General features: G+C 38.5%; 1 protein-coding gene across 2 annotated transcripts in view; it reads left to right on the top strand.

Annotated features, from left to right (window-relative positions):
• The first annotated feature begins 1,305 nt into the window (after positions 1-1,305).
• The window catches only part of spata17 (spermatogenesis associated 17), a 41,471-nt gene continuing 23,203 nt past the window's right edge, over positions 1,306-19,573 (top strand). For both annotated transcript variants that reach the window (XM_005733314.1, XM_013910899.1), the window contains exons 1-7: positions 1,306-1,420; positions 2,005-2,094; positions 3,182-3,263; positions 4,659-4,709; positions 6,819-6,922; positions 14,617-14,740; positions 18,879-19,121. In XM_005733314.1, coding sequence (XP_005733371.1) covers positions 1,353-1,420; positions 2,005-2,094; positions 3,182-3,263; positions 4,659-4,709; positions 6,819-6,922; positions 14,617-14,740; positions 18,879-19,121 — 762 coding nt within the window. In that variant the 5' untranslated portion in view covers positions 1,306-1,352. The remainder of the gene's footprint in view (positions 1,421-2,004; positions 2,095-3,181; positions 3,264-4,658; positions 4,710-6,818; positions 6,923-14,616; positions 14,741-18,878; positions 19,122-19,573) is intronic.

Here is a 19,573-nt window from a genome sequence, read left to right on the forward strand (position 1 = left end):
CTGGAGGATGAAAGTACACCTAAGTTGTTGGAAGGGTGTGTTGTATAGAGGAATGTGGAAAAGATGTTAGGCTGAGTCTGTAAGTGTGTCATTAGAAAGAGTGTAAACAGGATGTCTTTTTATGAAGTGGTCTCACTCTCCTTTTTGTGCTGTTCTCTCACAGATACACTCCTGGTGACACCTAATCAGTGCTGTGGCAGGACGAATAGCCTGCAGCATTTTTACAGTCTTGTCAAAAACAAAGCTTGCCCCCCCAAAAAATCTCTCTTTTCTCTCTCGCTCATTCACTCGCTCTCTTTTTCCTCACATGCGCTGTTCATACCCTCTTGTCACAACAACATTTCTCCAGTAATTACTAGGGTGGTCGCCCTCCTATCGCCCTTCGATGGATGAGCTGAGCCACCATGGGTTCAACCCTCCAGCCATAACTCTACCTAGGACGTCTGCCTACTGCTCTTCACTACTGTGGTGGCCCTCAGACAGCAAATTGGCCTCAGAGAAAGACAGAGAGACTGAAAGGGATTCTCAAACAAGCACACTGCCTAGTTCACAGAGAAACAAGCCGAGGCATGCCAGTACAAAAACACATGTAAGAGCAATGAGACAGACATATACTCATTCACTTTCACTATTTGTGGTTTCCCTGTCTCCAAGGAGTAATCTATAATACAGACAGTCTTTTGCTCTGACCACTGGCCAGACAGATATATTTCCTTGCACAAGTACAGAAATACACACACAGACACACATATACACCCTGCTTAGGTGATCATTTTGACAGGGCAATATGACTGAAGGAGAGTGGAGTGAAGATGGGGGAAAATGTGGAAGGAAGAGTGGGGAGAAATAAACTGATAACTGTATGATGAAGGGTGATAACGTCAGGAGAGGAGGGAAGTAGATGGATGGAAGAAGTGAGGCAGCTGGCAGATCAATACACAGATCCACAATCTGCATCTATGAAACGGGCGCTTTTTAAAATCTCTTTTAGTTTTTTTTAATGCCTACTATTCTTATTACTTACAAAATGTTTTTGCTTTGGTATAGTAAGTGGGAAGTGGTTTGCAGGACGAAAAAGAACATTTTTTCGTGAAGTTTTTATTTCTATCATGGATTACTTTTGGAATTTATGGTTAAATTATAATGTAAACTTGTTTGCATACAGCGCATGATATTAACCCAATTCGGTTACTGGAATCTGTTTAAACGCTTTACAATAGTCGAAATGAAAGGAAATAGACACGTTAGGAGGAACTTTCCCTTTTCCTGTGAGTTTTGAACGCATCTGCAGCACCCTGGGAAACACCTGTGTTGTCAAGACAACATGTAAACTCTCGCTTGAGTACACCGACATGGCGGAGCTGTTGAAAATAAAACGCGAATTTGAAGAGTTCCAAAAGGAATACTACTATACAAACAGGTATGGATTAATGATTTACATAACTATATATGGATACGTTTAATTGCTTTATGAGTTCTTGTTAGCAGTTTAGCAGTCAGCATTTAGCTAACATCACCCAGAACTAAGGCTAGCGTCATGCGTCTACTGTGTATGCTAATAAGCTTTTGCGGTCCTGTTTTGGCGTTACAATGCAAGTTTTTGGTTCCCTAAGAATGACAGTAATGCTCAGAAGCACCCTACGAGTAAGACACACAAATGGGGCAAAGTTTAGCTGTGTAACTTGCCAGTAAAAATGTGTTGTTGTTGTTTTTTGTTTGTTTGTTTACGTATGAAGGACTTATTATCGCTTCTCCAAAAGGGTTTAGCTAAAGTCAAAGGAAAGTGGCGTTTAGTCTCCAAATGTTGAAAGATTTTTCAGCCAGTTTTAATAATTGGTGTTATAATGAAGCTTAATATGCACTTTTCTGAAAATTCTTAAGTCAGCTATGATAACAATGTATTCTCTTTACTGTATATCGTGCATGCTGCCATGCGTAGTAAACTCCAATGGCTCGTTTTGAGCCAGGCGAAGAGTGATATATTTTTGTGTTTATGTATTTCAGAGAAGCTGATGAGAACAGAGAGAAGGAGAACCAGGCCGTCACCCAGATCCAGAGCTGGTTCAGAGGCTGCAAGGTGCGGGCTTACCTCAGGTATGGTATATCTCTGTGATCCGATTTGTATCTGTAATCCATAAAAAAAGACTTTTGGTGCTCATGCAAAAACAAAGCAGACATTCATTTTATTTATCAATGTAAGTGTAGTTCCTTTGGAGTTGTAAAACACTCAGACAGGCTGTAAGAGTTCATATCAAGGGAAACCCTGATATTAGCTCACTACCATAATTATCCCACTTCCAGAAGTTTGCAAATGGCCTGGAGGAATAAATGTCGCTTGCACTCTATGCTCTTTTCTCACACAGAGAAATAAATGTCTCTATCTCTGTGCTTGTTCCCATACTGTGACCCTAGCACCATTCTGCAGGGTCAGCAGACAAACTTCCAGACAGTAGGTTAATTCAGATTACTTTAGTTAATTGATCAATGCGTTAAGTGGATAATTAGCAACAGTTTTAGCTGCCTAAGTGCAACTCCGGGGTTGTGCTAGCCCCACTATAAGCATTGATTTTCTGGGCATATAAATGGCCTTTTGGAAATTGATGGCCTCATTGGAGGCAGAGAATCGCAGTGGACTTGCATTTAGAGTATGTTTGAAGATGAATACAAATGTGTACCGCTGACTATAGGAGGTGGAAGGCTCATCGGACATGATCGAAAAGCCTGGGAGAGCACGAATGGTCTATATGTGTGTACATGTGTGTTTGTGACAGCTTGTATTTATAAGCATAATGTTTCCCTGACCTTTCATTTGAGCCTTTTCACAACCTTAAATTTGTATGCAGAAAATCACTTTCTTTTTATTGTTTTCCCTAAAAAAGAGTTTATGTTAGGAAGTTAAATTCATTGAATAATTAATAAATTAATTCTAGATAAAGGTATTTTTTTTAGCTTATTCATAACTATGGAAACTTTCCATTTCATGCTTTGTTAGGATTGAGCTTTCTGGGGGAGGGTTGCAGAATTGCTTAATTTCTCAGCTTAAACAACCTTGTTAATGACCAGTGAAATTTGCCTTTTACTTCCCTTACGTGTTTCTGAATAACTTTTTCCAGGGTTTCCTTCAGTTTAACTACTAAAAAAACATCCACCCAATCCTCTCCTCAATTTGATTTTATTACAGCCATCTGCACAAGAAGGCAATCATTATACAGAAGATATGGCGGGGCTTCACAGCAAGGGCACGTGTCAGACAAATGGTGAAGGTAAGCCAGTGCCTGGAACGACTATAGATATATTGATTATGCTATGATAGCACGCATTAGAATTCAATTGCTATATTCCTAAAGTCCCTGCGTCTGACCTTAAGAAATATAATTCACCCATTACACATTAGGAAATTAGCACTTTGGAAAAATGATGCATTATGATAAGGAATTCCATCTATTTCACAATTCTTGGGATGCATATAGAAAAAAGAAAAGAGTTGTGTATCTATGTGTGTATGTGTATGCTTTAGTAAAACAAGGCCCCATTTTCAGCATATTGCCTCCAACTGCTTCTTAATTGAACAGATTGTTGATACCGGATCCAATACCCAGCGCTCTCACGTATAATTTTCCCCTGGATTGAGTTTTGTAAACGTATCACAACAAGCTATTTATCATGCCTGTAAATTGACTGTTTGCTAAAGCATAACTGCCAGCCGCCGTTTGGGAGGCGTTCAAGAAATGGAAGGGTGGTGGTGGCGGGGGGGTGTTGAAATAAACAATGAAGGATGTGTCACAACACACATATGGGCTAAAAAGAGGCTGTTTGGTCTCATTTGGAAACAGACAAGCGCTAATTTGAATCACTCAAAATTGCCACAGTGCACTGTTTTGAAATTAGCCCTGAGAGATTCTACTCTTCACCTCCTTTATCTCTCTCTGTCTTTTTCTCTCTTGCGGACCTTATCGTGTATAATGTGATGTGCACAAAGCCTCTTCTCAAAACATCAAGCTGAATTTACAACCTCCTTTCAAGTCTTTGTCTTCCATCTCCTTCCTCTTTTTCCTCTCTTCCTTGTCGTTATTAAAAAAGACGTGTTGAGATATGAATCCCTTTTATGGCCCACACTCCAGTTTGCTCCTGAAATGTGCTCCCAGTGGTTGCCTGGCACGTTTGGAGTGCGATGGCTCGTTGAGTATGTTGCTGAATATTCTCTGGCCTTTTGTTAGTCTGTTCTGTGGCAGTCCTGTCATTGATTATGAAATCCAGAGGAGAGCGTTTGGCCGTCATACATCTCCATTAGCGCGCTGCTTGACTACCATAGATTTTCTTGGCCCTTGTCTGTGTTAGTGTATTAAGAGAGTACTGTCCTCCCCTTGATAGAAAGTCCCACTAACCACTCTCTCTCTCTCCTTTTTTCTCTCTTTGTCTCTGTCTCTCTTCTGCTCTCTCTCCATCTCTCTGACTTTTTCTCGTTCCTCTTGTCTCTCTTGCTTTCCCACTCTCCTTTTCTGCCCCCTTCCCTCCTCCCTCCACTCTACAGTGGCCCTATCTATGCTGCCTGTGCAATGTATTATGTATAAAGAGCTCTTTATCTTTGACGCCTGCTGTGGACAGATCAGAGGGTTGGGAGACAAGATGTAACACCATCGTTTCCTTTGTGTTCACAGGCGGCATATTTTATCATGAAGATGAATTTCTACGAGGAGATGGTGGTCAGGGTAAATATCACTACACTGTCTTGTTTTAGCAAATGGAGTGTCGTGGTGGGAGCCCCTGTGAGTAGCAGCCCATAAGCATCATATCTCTAAATTTCTTTATTCTTTTGTTGGCCATTTTTCTCCCTTTTTAAGTGCAGCATCATGTTGGTAATCCAGTATAATTTATTATTATTAAAAACCCTATAAAAATGGACAGATTTCTATATCAGAATGACCTATCATATTTATATGTCAAACCACAGCAAATATTTTATATATAAAACGTTAAAAACTTTTTTTTCACTTTGCTTAAATGCTCAAGGCCCTGAAATACTGTCTTTATCCCTGAACACCTACTACTGTTCAACTCATAAATCATAGCTCTGTGGCTGTGAGTGATGCTTTGGCACTTTTACACAAGGATATTGCCTAGAAATCTTATATTTTAACAATTCCATATAGGCCTTCTCTTTTGGTGAATAGTTTCATGCCTAAACCATTAAAGGGTTTTATAGACCAACAAAAGAATTCGCCAGTGTTTATTGAAGAGAGAGATTCACTGTCCAGCTGGAAAGAGATGTTTATAATATTTTCGTATTGGTGGAAAAGCTGGGGAACTGAGGGCTTTACGTTTTACACATAATAGGAACCCAAACAAATAAAGCTCACCCCCTGCTTTTACAATAAATTTCACATTATAGGAGAGACATAGATTCACGAATAATGTTTGACCCAGCTGTTTAGGTCACAGGGTGAAAGTTCAGAGGTGATGTCGACATGTAGTCCACAAGAGAAGCTACTGAAATAAGAGACCTATGTTATCTATGAAAATAACCACAATTTCCTATAGGAGACAATAGGAATTTTAATGGAGAACTGTGTTAAAATGACTGGTGCTTAGAGGTTACCAATGCGAGAAAGTACTGGGTTTAAACCCCAGAAGGGCCAAGTGAGCCTTTTCTGCGCTGAGTGTATCCTCTGTGTCTGTCTGGGGTTTTTCCGGGTGCTCCAGTTTTCTCCCACTGCCCTTGACCAAGGCTTTAGCCTCATATGTGAAATTGGTCCCTTGGTGTTGGACTGTGTACTGCCCACAGCACCTAAAGAGAAGTCATGGGGCAAATCCAAAGACAAAAATTCTCAAAACAGATTGATTACATGTGACTTTAGAAATAATAAATTAAAGGACAATAAGGGAAATACATGCAGTATCTGGCCTTTTTTATGATGCCACCTGTTGAAACTTTTCTACTATTTACACCAGACATACAGATGTAGTACTTAATACCTGCAATATAAATCTTGATCCCACGTCTTCTGACACATACTCTGTACTTTCTCGACTTCAGTGTTTGTTCTGTTTCAATATGACCTGAACCGAGATACAAAAACAAATGAGAGAAAGACATTTGTACTTTTTTGCCAAATAAGTATATATTGTATAAATGAAAAAAAAGAAACCCACAAAGCACACCCAACACATACAATCATCTGAGAATCCCCTTGTGACATTTTCTTTAAATCAATTTTAACTCTATTTCTTTTTCTCTCCCCTCCTGATGTCTTTATCTTGGTGTGGTAGCTAACAGAGGATAATGTATTAAGGCCGTAATAGAAACCAGTGTTTACATGCCGCACCTCGTATTTGTATTAGATTCAACAGCATCGATTTCACTAGTCAACAAAGGTCAGCAAGAACTCGGGAGGCGGCAATTACTTTATTTAAAATTATCTATTGACTGGCAGATCAATGCTAATTCTCATTTTGCTCTTTGTTGTTTTTCCCTATCCTTTACTTCTCCTCTTCTTTCTTCTTCCCTCTTCTCATACCGTGATTATTCTTTTACCTGCCATTGTTTTAATCTCCTAATTAGTCTGAAGGACATCCGCCCCTATGCTTTAAAATGGTCAACTGTTGTGTGTGGGTGTGTTCTGGCTAATCTGCAGCCTCCTCAATCAGTGTGGATGATGCCGTTAAATACATGGTTATGTGACAGTTTGACAGTCTGTCTCTCTCGTGCTGGATTGTCCCTCTGAAAGTAGGGATTGTATAGTTTATTAACAATGGTTTAAAAAGTGTCCTACTTAAATGTTACATTTAAACTTCATAAAAACTTCTGTAATCCCACACAGATCCAGCGGACATGGAGAGGATTCTTTGTGAGGAAGTATATCCATAACTTCTATGCACGAAAAAAGTATATGGAAGGACTTGTCATGAAAAATGAACTAGTCAGGTGAGAAAAAATAGTTTCATTTATGAGACCTTAAGAGACCTGAATTAATTTTTATCTTTTTATTTGGTTTTATTTTCCTGAAACTCACTTGAAGTTGTGTTGCTTTTGTCTTTCTCACATGGCCAGTACATGTGTCAGCATTCTTCTAGATAGATTATAACCGATATAATACAATATCTTCAATTAAAGGAAGCAAATATGGGGTACCTTTTTTGCACAAAGGAATGCAAACTGGAAAGGATAAAAAACTTAGCCTTAATATGTTCTGTTAGAACATGGTGTATCTTTGCCCACTGACTATGGCCTATTATATAGCCTATCAATCAAAATGAATTGATTTGATTAATGTAAAGACAGTTGTCTGAAAGGTGTATTGTGTATGCTTAACCAAAACACATGACTGGAGTAACACGAAAGGAAAAGTGAGGATATGAAAGAGACTGAGAGACAAAGAGAAGAGAAAGACAGAAGAGAGAGAGAGAAGTCCTCTAAAGCGCTTGAGGCTAAGAGAGAAGTGAACGATGTGAAGAAATTAAAAATTAGCCTCTGATTTGAACCGCAGCTCGTGCATTAATAAAACATCCTGCGCTTCAGGGCTTACTGCTAGAGATACACCATCTTTTATTTTTGACAAAAAAAACCATCACGTTTAGCTAATAGTCACATTTTTAATGTTGCTAATATATTTTACAGGAAAATATCTTTAGGCTTCCTGCTAAAATTAAATGTAAATTTGTTAAAGTGCTCCTTGGATCACCGACTCTCCCCCCCTCACTTCCCCAGCAGCGTTTTACCTTTCCTCCACGCTCTTTGCCCCTTTTAGAAATAGGAGTGACTAGGCTGTTAAAGTCCATCATGGAAGAGTTGCTGCTATAATATAACACAAAAATGAGCACACACAAAGACATGTCAACTACGTTAAGTATTCTGACCAGTCACTGGGATTATTTTGCTTGTAATGTCTTAATGAAATTTAAGACATTACAAAAGTACAAAAAATGATTCATAGTAAAAAGTATTCATAATCAGGCCAAATTTTAACCACACTGTAATAAAGCTACAATAAGGAAACAATCAGACCATTGATCTGAACTGAACATCACTTCATAGGACTAGATTAGATTAATTCAGAAGTATGCAAGCTATAGCTTTTAGTTTGCAAGGACCTTGCCTAAACAGTATATGCATATACTGTGGCTCCTGTCTCTTTGCACCTTTTGCACAACTTACAACAGTTAACAAAAATCATAGGAATTGAAATTTAGAAACAAGGAGCTGTAAGGATAAAGTGACCAGCTATGTGATGCTATTTCATTTTAGGATTCTGGTCTTATGCTTTTGTTATCAGCCGTGGTACATTCACACTCTTACTCATACACACATTTATGCAAAAACACACATACACACATGCACATGCAGCCCCTCCTCCACAGTGGTTTGGGGTACGAGGTCACTTTCACTTCACTTAATCACATGTTTATTTAGTGCTACTGGGGTCACGATCAATTAACGCCGTGCCGGCATTTATTTAAAATATCCTTTCTCTGTTAGCTGCTAAGCCCTCGGATTGCACACTGCCTGATCACTAACCCTGCAAAGGTCTGCTTTTTAATCCATCACCATGCTCCCTGCCTCCGCAAGTCTGTCCATCCGTCTGTCCAACCACTGCATAAATTAATAAATTCAAAGTCAGATGAATGATCTCCATTTATTGAAGGCTGATCAGCTGTGCATGGTAATGATGTAGGAGTATTGCATATTTTCCCTTCACTGTCTTTGTCCTTTTTCATTCTGATTCTCCATTCCAATCTCTTTCTCATGACAGAGCTCCCCAGTTCAAAACCATCTGTATCATTTCATTAGGTACAACTAATCCACGCCACTTACACCATCCTCTTTTATCCACCGCCCTCTCTCCGCCTCCCTTTCTTAATCTCTGCCTCTCGCCTCTCTCTTTCTCAATCTATTTTGTTCGATATCTTTCTCTCTTGCTCTCCTTGCCACAGGTTCACTATGCTTTAGTGTCCATCCTCATTCATCCTTCCTCTCTTTCTGCATAGCCTAATGAAGTCAGGACCCCAGTGCAGTCCCCACTCTGCCACAGTTTTCCTTGATACCCCAACAATTTATCACTTTGTCAGGGAGACACTTAAAGTTCCTGGGCTTTAATAAGGGCATGCTGTGGGACGATGGGGGCAATTAGGAAAGCGGAGCAAGTCCGCTTTGCATATTTACTAAATGTGCTGGTGTCATCGTTGCTGCCACTAGCACGGCCTGTTGACTGCATGAATTATTCCTCTATCTGCAATAAACAGCGGGGTAATTATTACTGCCATAATCAGATAAATAATTCTCCCTGTGATGTTGCAACAACATAGTGAAATCTTTTAACTTATCCTAAAGAGTGCTAAAAAAGGAGGCTCAGAGAGAATTTATGGACTGTCACTAGGCTGAAAAGCACAAGTGTTTTCTTCTCTTCTTTTCTTTTGTGCTGTGCTGTGTCTCTTCGTCTGTCTACTTTTTTCCTGTCTCCCTTCATTCCAGCCTTCTTCATTCCTCCATCTCTTGTGTCCCTCTCAAGGACATTCATGAAAGGAGAGCTGCTATGTCGGAGAGAGTGTGGGTCTGCCCTGCGATCACTCTCCCCTTCTATGCGTCAGTCTTTCTTTTACTGCTCTTCCCTTCTGATCCAGTTTGGATGCAGACAAGTTCTCTCTTCAGTCTGATTGGATTTATATATTCGCTATGTGTGTGTCTGTTGAAGTTTAATGTGGATGCACTGCTACTTGTCTCTTAAGAAAATTACTTTGAGAGTGAACAGTGGACAAAAGTCTGTAATATATTTGAAATTATTTGGTTTTTTTCTCTCAGTTTATTGAATGTGGATTAGCAATATTATCAAAGCTGGGGTTAATTGTTTGCTTAAACACCTTTGGGTGGCATTAGTTTTACTACTTTAGTGAATTAGTTAATCAATCGGTCAGTCACTTAAATGGAAAGGCTATGTTATGAGGGTGTTCAAGGCTCAATACATTGAGCTGGCCACTGTCTAAATTGACTGGCTGACTACCCTCTCATTGCCAGCTATTGAATCATTCAATTGGAGCAATTAAAACAGCCAATCAGGTCAAGCCTCCATTAAATATTTAGAACCTGGCCAATTAGCTGCTCTGGTGCTGGCCTGGATGACCGAAGGTGTGGCCTGCTGTCCCACAATGCCTCACTCTCTGATGTTCCATTACTCCTTGATCCCCTGTTTTGAACCAGAGCTTAAATTATTGAGGAAGAAGTGAGAAATGTGGCTTTATTATATTAGACATTTAAATAAGTTAGAAATTCAGGGTGAAAATGTCAGTAAGGGTTTCAGTCATTTAAAAGTACTTCAGGTATGTTTGATTAACTTGTCCAGCGGTTCAGCAGCCATTAAACATAATCTCTAGCCACAGTGCTTCAGGAATACAACATGACAGGCTTAGCGCATTATATGTGCCTAATGTTAATAATTGTTATTCAGTTTTTATTTTATGTCATATATCTATTTTATTATCACATAATCTAAATGGCAGAATATCATGATTCATGAATCATAAATATATGTATTAATATATTTATATAATTGGTGTTTCAACTCCAATTAAGGAATGAAAGTTGTGACATTATTTATTATTTAATTGCACATCATCGCATTTCAAAATTGTTCATGCATGATTATGTTTAGCCCTTTGTTGCACCTCCAGCAGTGGTACAGTATAGTTTAATGTTACTGGGATTAATGCAGTGATTTTTATCCGGCTCACTGCTAATTGTGTGGCACGAAGAAGAGCGTAGATGCAGCTTTGCACAAACAGCTGGAGAGAGACAGAGAGGCACCAGGGAGTTTATTTAATTTCTTCAACATGAAAAGATGGTTTTATAGGGGACAAATCAAGGTTCACATAGACCAATTAATGATTTATCCTGTTGTAATTAGGTATCAGCTGTAAAGGTAAAATAATTTAACACTTGCCTGCTTTTTTATCTCCTAATTATAGGTAAAAGTGTTCTTTTTGACTTTTACCTTTTTTTGTGTGTGTAAAATATTTAATATGCATAATACATTACATCACATACTGTTAACATGAACTGTTAACTGATAATAATCAATACATTAGCTCAATTTTTGTTTCTGTTGTTATAAAAATAAATGCACAAAAAATTTCCCATAGTTGGGCCTGGCTTGGGATCAGTTTAAGGCCTGAAAATGCCCTGTAATCCTCTGAGGAACTAAGGAGATCGATTGCTGTGACTTTAAAAGTGAAATGTTTTCTCTTTATTGCCTTTTTAAATTTTCATAATGTGACTTTTCTTTAAGAAACTAAAGCAAGAACTTCTCTAAAAAAAAGACAGTGTAAATGGGAACATATTTGACTTCAAAATCTATGTATGTAATTTCAGCATTCTTATGCCTTTTCAGATATACAAGTTACTCATTTTGCACACTAATGCACTCCTGTACCATCAGTATTGCTGGCCTTTGACTGTATGTTGAAAACAAGCATACAGTCAAAAGCAAGCGTGTCTCTCAGATTTAGCCTGGAGGATGTGCATTTCTTTTTTTAAATAGCTCCAAATTACATTTTTTTACTTGAATTTTTGGATGCTTGAAAGAATAATGTTCAGTGACCACAATTTATGGAAGAGTTACTGAGCTCTGTACCGTGTCAGCAAAATTGTCACTATTTTAAAGCAGTGTTGCCTTAGATCCAGAAAACTGAACTGGCCTTGTCCTTCGGACACAGAGGTTACTCTATATATTGCCCAACTGTTTTTCTGAAAGTTCTGGGACCTATGTTTTGTTTGGTTTTTTTTGTTTTTGTTTTTTTTTGTTTTTTGCTTTGTTTTGGGGTTTTTTTTGGGGGGGGGGGGGTAAGGGAGCAGCTGAAAGTGCCTTTGAGTGGCTCTTTAATGTTTTCTTAAAAATTTAATGTGATAGCTGAGAAAAACTTGGTTTTGTGGTGACCCTTCTCTCATACTTCCTTTACTATGCTGGTTCAGATTGTTCGGATTTTTCCTATAATCTGTCACCTATAACTTTATTTATTTTTAATGTATTATAGTAAATCTATACATATGTGTATAATTTTAGTTAAAACTAGCAATAATTTTTTTTTTCTTTACAAGAAATTAGTTTAGGCTGATAAACCAGACGTAGCACATGTTCCAGAGCTGTTCCAGAGTTAAACATAGTCTTTCTTTCTTTTCAATTTTACTCAGTCAGTCGCACACACATTTATAAACACAGACACACACGCGCGCACACACAGGCGCGAGGGCATGTGCTGCTTGCTGAACAGGGCTAACGAGGGTTGTATGTTGTGGCGGCTGGTTGGGTCGACACAGATCGAGGTGCCTTCAGCCGTTACAAATCTGTTTGGCTTTTGTCCACTACAGAGCAATTAATAACACTGAGGCTGGGGGTAGGGAAGCAAAGGTCACTCATTGAGCACCCCCACCCCCCCAACACACACATATATAGATACATATACACATACAAGCAAAATGTACATACATTTAGTATAAAAACAGATACACATTTGCATATTTATGATAAATGCACAAACTGCTACATTCTCAGTTAAACTGTTTCAGCCCAGAGACATATGTATGAAAATATGAACATATGAACAAAGGTCCTGATCCCCTGAAACATTACTACAAGCTTTTTAAGGTGCTATTAAGAATTGAGCAAACAGAAATGACTACATATATACAGACATGCACATATCGTGGACAACACCGTCCCTAAACCAGGACTTTAAATGTTACATTAATAAGTAATATCCCTGTTAGCTAGGTGGACAAATAGAGGCCAAGCAACCTCAATATTTACTCCCCACACACCTACACTATATTAAATTACTGTATTTAATATTACACAAATGCACATATTTAGATTCACTCTTCTTCTTTACACACCCGCAAGCATTTTTCATTTATTTTGTAATTGAGTCTGGTGCTGAAGAATGAATGAGAATGCACAGGCAATGGGAATTTGTTGTGATTTGTTTTTAAATGTCAGTAGCCACAGAATGTGTTAACCTCAGATTACTGACACACTTTGAATACCCTGATTCTTCTATGGAGGATTGTAATTGAAAACAGAAGTTGGGTAGAGGGGGAAAAAAACAGCGGAGAAGAAGTAAGGAAAAAAGGAGGGAAACAGACACGGGATTCTTGATGAGCTATGGTTAAACTCTTATTGGTATTGTGCTCTTGGAATTAAATTGGTTTTACTCCTGCTTTGTGTGTGTGTGTTTATATTATGACGACATGTGTGTATTTAGTAATTGTTTCCAATTCCCCTTTTAAGTTATCACCACTTTGTAACAACATTGCTGTGTGGTTGTGGAATTAAATTGCTGTGTGTATGGGGTTTTAATGCATCCCATTTAGCCAGCTTCGCTTAACAGATGTCATAGACAGACCTGTCCTGGCTGCCATGATGAAATATATCAATCATCCTCCCACTTATAGCCTCTTACGCTCTTATTTTGCCTTTTTTTCTTCTATGCAGTGTCATTCTGTTGTTTTTGCCCCAGAGCTCCTCTGTCTTTCCATGTATGCCTCAGTGTGATTAGGTAGTTTTTTTCCTTCATCTGAAGGACACTTTAGGGAATTGTCAGCTTTACGACCAACAACTGTTTCCCAAATACATAATAACACATGCACAGATGTACTTGTCTGAAGTTTACACCGTTAACAAGTTATTGATTTATTTGGTGTTAAGATATAGTACTTCGTAAGGTGAATCCTCAGAAAATGTGTAATATAACACAATGTACACCTCCAGGACACTGCGGCGTGCAGCTCGGATCTCAGCTGACCCTTCTCACCCTGGACACAGTCTGTTTGACCTGCTCCCCTCAGGCAGGAGGCTCCGGTCCATTCGCACCAGAACCTCTCGCCATAAGAACAGTTTCTTCCCCTCTGCTGTTGGACACATGAACAATAACCATATGACTGTTCCCACCACTAACACATGACCCTACGCTGTGTTCACTGCATCATTCCATGTTTGGCACTGATCACCACCTGCACTCATGTATATATCATGTATATATCTATCCACTTAGCACTTTAATTCTTATTCTTATTCTTATTTTCATATTTTTATGACAGTATGTCGCACTGAAGCACCGCAGCAATTTCCTAATGTTGTAAACCTGCTCAACATCTGGCAATAAACCCTTTCTGATTCTGATTCTGATTCTGATTCTGATTCTGATTAATGTAGTATTAAAAAAACATTAGGCTTACTTGTTAAACCAAGTGGTATAGAGTTAAATGTAATCAAAATACAGAGTAATGTGCATTTAGTCATTGTCATTCACAAAACATACTGTACATGAGTATATAAATATGATGAGTTATTTCTACTATATGAATTATAATGATTGACAACTTAGGAATTGGAGAAATTATGTCTTAACTGTTATATTTTTAAAAAAAAATTATGCTATTGTTCACGTGGTTATTGTAAGGTGACCTTGAGGGTCTGAAAGGTGCCTATAAATAAAATGTATTATTATTATTATTATTATTATTGTGTAAAATGATTTAAATTTATTATACATGTCTAACTAATGCATACCTATTGTAAAGCCTAATGAATCCGAAGTGCAAGAATCTTTGTGTGTCGTTTATGTTCCCTGCAGGAGGGAGCTTGATCAGCTGGAAGATCTCCAGAAAAGGGAGAGAGACTGTCTGGATATGGTGAAAGAGCACACTGCCAAAGTCTATCAAGCTCATCGGTTACATCATCTCCTTAGTACAAAGCAGGTGGGCTTATGGAAACACAAACACATTCAATTTTGCACACATTTTACAACAATGTTATAATGATTAGACTAATATTTAACCAGAGGGAAATGTACATATTAATTTTATGTTAACCAGAGCTACATGAAAATTGCGCAGTTTAATAAAAATACTGTAATGAATAAAAAATTGTTGGACTAGTGACAGTAACACGTATTGACTTTGTAATTCCAAAGTGACCTTAACTGCGGTTATGTATGGATGCAAAGTCACTTCAGATGACACGAGAAACGCATCCCTGTGGATTGACTTCACATTTGTGTAGCACTCACCCATACAGCTATGCACAATTATGTGCATGCTCAGATACATATGCAGGCACACACATGGGCATTGAGCTCAACATTACAAAGAGGTGGATTCCTACAGAAACTGGCTACACAGAGAAATACCACAGACCTTTTCTTTTCTATTAGTCAACAGAAGTGGGCCGTGTGGAGTTCAGTTGCGCATGTGCAAACATAAGTGTGAGTCCTCACGGTTGTTCTGATGTGCTCAGTCTGATGCTTCCCATGGCAAAAGTGTGCACATTTGTAAATGGTAAATGGACTAGTACTTATATAGTGCTTTTATACTCTATTTGAGCGCTCAGAGCACTTTTTTTTTTTACCGTATGCATCATTCAACTATTCACACACACACATCATGCTTTTCTCTATGCCTAAGCATTTTTAGCGTGGCAGCCACACACTCTTAGTCCAGTGGATGAATTGGAAATAACTCGTTGTTTAGTATCATGCCCGAGGATACAGCAACAGACTAGAGAATCTGGGGATCAAACCACCAGTTAGCGGGCGAGCCACAGCTATCCTTGTGTTCATATGTGTGTGGCATCTACGCATCTTTGTGACTCCTCACTGTGATAATAATGAAGACAAAGCACAGTGGTCACTGTTGATTCAGCACTAGCATTCTGCTTGCTCTCTCTCTCTCTCTCTCTCTCTCTCTCTATTTCTCTCGTGTCTTTACAACTAGCATCATCATTGCCTGTCTTGCTGTCTACTGTCCTCAGACATCCCATGTTCACCGAAGACGCATACATACACAAAATTTTCACACAATTGCATGAAGTTGATGTAAGCTGAAATGAGGTTAAGTTCGCAGTTTTTACACATCAGGCTTGATTCTTAAAATACTTTAACTCGTGGGTATCCACATAATTTGTGTTACGTTTCTGTAACTCTGTTATCGTTATTTTTAAGTACACGCTAGAAAGAATGAAAGTTTATGTGCTCTTCTCCGCCCTCTGTCCATCTTTCTCTATATACTTCCCTCTCTTTCCCTGCATATGGCAGGGGACTCTTTCCCTTCGTAGCTCTGACCTTGTCAGCAGTGAATAGATGGCTCTCCCACACAGTTCATCCTTTCTCACTTCTCAGACCCCAGCCCACACACACACACACACACACCAAAATACACAGACTCACATCCAGCTTACCAAAAGGCCCCAAGTCCCTCTGACAGAGACAGAGATGCTGTGTTCCTGGGGTCAACATCATTGCTCTTCCCGTAGCTAGGTTGGTACTTGGTACTTTTTGGGCTTATGTGTTGTGTTTGTGTATTCGTGTGTGTCTTTAGGGGTGGTGAGATTTACTTTTGTTTATGCGTTGTGTGTATCTGTGTATTTTGCTGGCTTTCTGTCACTTCCTATTTGACTTGTGTACTGTCATCCCTAAAGCAGAACATTTCTCCTGTAGTTTCAAGCAATTTCCAAGATACTGATTGGTGTTGATCATATAAACTATTCTTATGACTACTCAGTCCATACTTTTAATTAGTTTACTACTCTATTGGGGTGAGGCATAACATTTACTAATTTAGTTTTTTATCTATAAGTAAGAACCATTTAATATAACGTATTATTGGTTGTAGAAATAAATTTGACAACTGCTTCAAGATATTTTTGTTCTCAAGAGGGACCCTATGCATGATTGATTACTGATTTTGATTATTAGTGAAAAGTTGCCCCACTGTCACTTTGAAATTTTAGTCACTGCTTAGCAGCTAGCCTGGGACCTGTTTATCGGTCACCACTGTTTTTGACTGCAACTGGCAGTCTAACAGTGGTACTTCCTTTGCTTTGAATGTCCCCTGCAATCTAGAGGAGGTCTCTAATGAGAAGAATGAGCAAGTACTGCTCTTAACAACTAAAATCCATGATGGTGTAGTTGTCCTCATCCCAAGTCCTAGCTTGGGATGAGATTCACTAGAGGTGCATGTAATTATATTGCTTCATTATTTTTTTCTCATAGTGTACTTGACAAGTAAAATATTTGCAGAACACAACCTTTTTAAATGTTACATTAAAGTGTAAGATTAATCTAAGAAAGCACACGTGTATGCATATATACATGATTACATATATGCGCATGCACATATTCTGCCGTTACATATAGGATCTAAACCTATGGGAAACTATGACGTTGTATAATAACTACTTTCAACTACTCCCTTAGTCACAAGGAGTTTTGATTTGGTAGATTTTCACAGTGGATGTCCTTCCTGACACAATCCCCCAAGTTATTTGTATCAACACCACTATTTTTTAAATAGGCACGTATTGTGCTATTATCAAGCTGTACCTACAACCCAGGGTCAAAAAAATTGCAGTGAATAAAGTGGAATTTCTTTATTTTTTCTTATAACGCAATGGATGATATTTAGACCAAAAGTGCTTATGATCTAATAGTGACACATTTGCTATTTTACTAATTTGTTAATATGTTATTTTAGAAAGAGCGAGGTTTGGGAGGATGTAGTTAAAGCTGTATGTGTTTCTCTCTCTCCCTTTCCTTCTTGTTGCAGTCTTTTAGAGTGGAAAGCAGTGTTATTAGCATATAGAACAGGGACAGAGTGTTCCAACTCAAAGCTTTGGTCTGGTAATTAAGACACAGGCAAAAGAATAACTGTGGTTTGAATAATTATCATCAAGGCTGTCTGTGGCAAATCTGTACCCCAGTTCAGAATTAGAGAGGCACAGTTTTAAGTATGTGTACTTGTGTGTGTGTTTAGGATTTTCATCTATCCATTCTTCTATTCTGGATTCATTTAAGATAACACCTTTTTAAAGTGGGGATATTTGGGGGAGGTTAATATGGATTACATGACCATTGATAGGGAAGAAGGCTGATGGAAAATTTTAACACAATTGATGTTTAGTAGCTAACAATTGTTAGTTTAGTCCCTGTCCCAGCAGGTGCCCATTCTGAGATTTGATGTTCCTCTTCATAAACTGAATTCTTTTTTTCTCCAAAATCTAAATTAAGTTATATATATATTGATTTAGTACTGAAGCATCCATGTGGACAGCCAGGTGCTTAAAAATCAGTGCCCCAAAATCATTTTCGCTTTATGTCTATGTCACTCCATAGAGCCTGTTTTTTTATTTCATATTTTTAGGTCTAGTACATTCTTATTAAATGCTGCTGCATGTCTTTTAACAGGTGCTAGAATGTATGAACATATCACTCCAGTTTTAGGAAATTTACACTGGCTCCCTGTTGATTTATCATATTCATTTTGAGATTCTTTTGCTTACTAGTTTTAAATGGTATGGCGCCCAATTATTTAAGCAAACTCTTCAACATGTGTAACCCCAAAAGAGCACTGAGATCGTCCAGCCAGGTGCTCTTAGTACAACCGAGGTCTCGATTGAAGCATAGAGGAGATCGGGCCTACGCAGTCGCAGCACCTAGACTCTGGAATAACTTAGCCACTTCAGAGTCTATTCAGTCTTTCAAATCACATCTTAAATCGCACTGTTTATGTTGGCTTTTAGTTCAGTTTGAGTACCATCAGGCTTGTTTTATGTTTGTTATGGGGGTTTTTTGTTTTCATGTTATACATTGTCATTGCCTCATCTCATTTATCTGTATTTGTTTTTCTATTGTTTTCTCATGGTCTTAACTAATTGTGAAGCACTTTGGTCAACTAAATTGCTTTTAAATGTGCTATAGAAATAAATTTGATTTGATTTTGATTCATTAATTTAAAAAAAATTAATTACTAGTAAGAAATACATTTTAATCTAATGACTTTAAAATCCTAATTTAATGTTTTCACGCTTTTACCCTCTCTCTCTTTTTTTCTGTTTCCTCAGTGCCCAGGGGTCTTCAACTCTCCATTCAGGCCAGCTCCTCATGAGATGGAGCTGCTGCTGAGGCAGCAGGTCAAGTACCAGGCCCCCACCAGGCTGGCCTCCAGGGGCAAGGCTTGTCTCTTGGGCATCCCAAGCTCAACAAGCTCTACTTTCCCTGTGACTCTTGGATCCCCATTGATCAAAACCTCTAGAACTTACAGCTCCAGGCCCATACTGCCTCCCATTGCCAACAAGACACAGCAGGTGACGGTGGTCAAAACGTTGCCTATAAAAGACATAAACAAGTAGAAAACAGATAAATACAGTAGTATAAAAGCAGATATACAAGAGATGAGATGTGATGGTGTGAAAAACTGGATTTAAGCATGTTCAAGAGGTGAAACAGACTGTTAGTTTAACAAAGTATCATACTAATTATTAAAGCCTCCAACATCACCTTCCTTCCTCATGGGGGATGGTTCTTGATGAAAGCAGAGATCCTTTAAAACTCCTTTTAAAGAAGAATGACATCATTAAAGCATGGCAGACAGCTCTCCTGGGGGCTACTGCATAGAGTCGTTTAGTGCCTTTATTTCAATGAGTACTCTGTGGGACTATGTAGTTATGTGTTACTATATTTGTGCACCACAGTGTGTGCGTGTGTGTGTGTGTGTGTGTGTGTGTGTGTGTGTGTGTGTGTGTGTGTGTGTGTGTGT

Source organism: Pundamilia nyererei, unplaced genomic scaffold (genome assembly GCF_000239375.1).
Source record: "Pundamilia nyererei isolate P.nyererei 1_Seehausen unplaced genomic scaffold, PunNye1.0 scaffold00051, whole genome shotgun sequence".
In the NCBI taxonomy this organism is placed as follows: Eukaryota; Metazoa; Chordata; class Actinopteri; order Cichliformes; family Cichlidae; genus Pundamilia; species Pundamilia nyererei.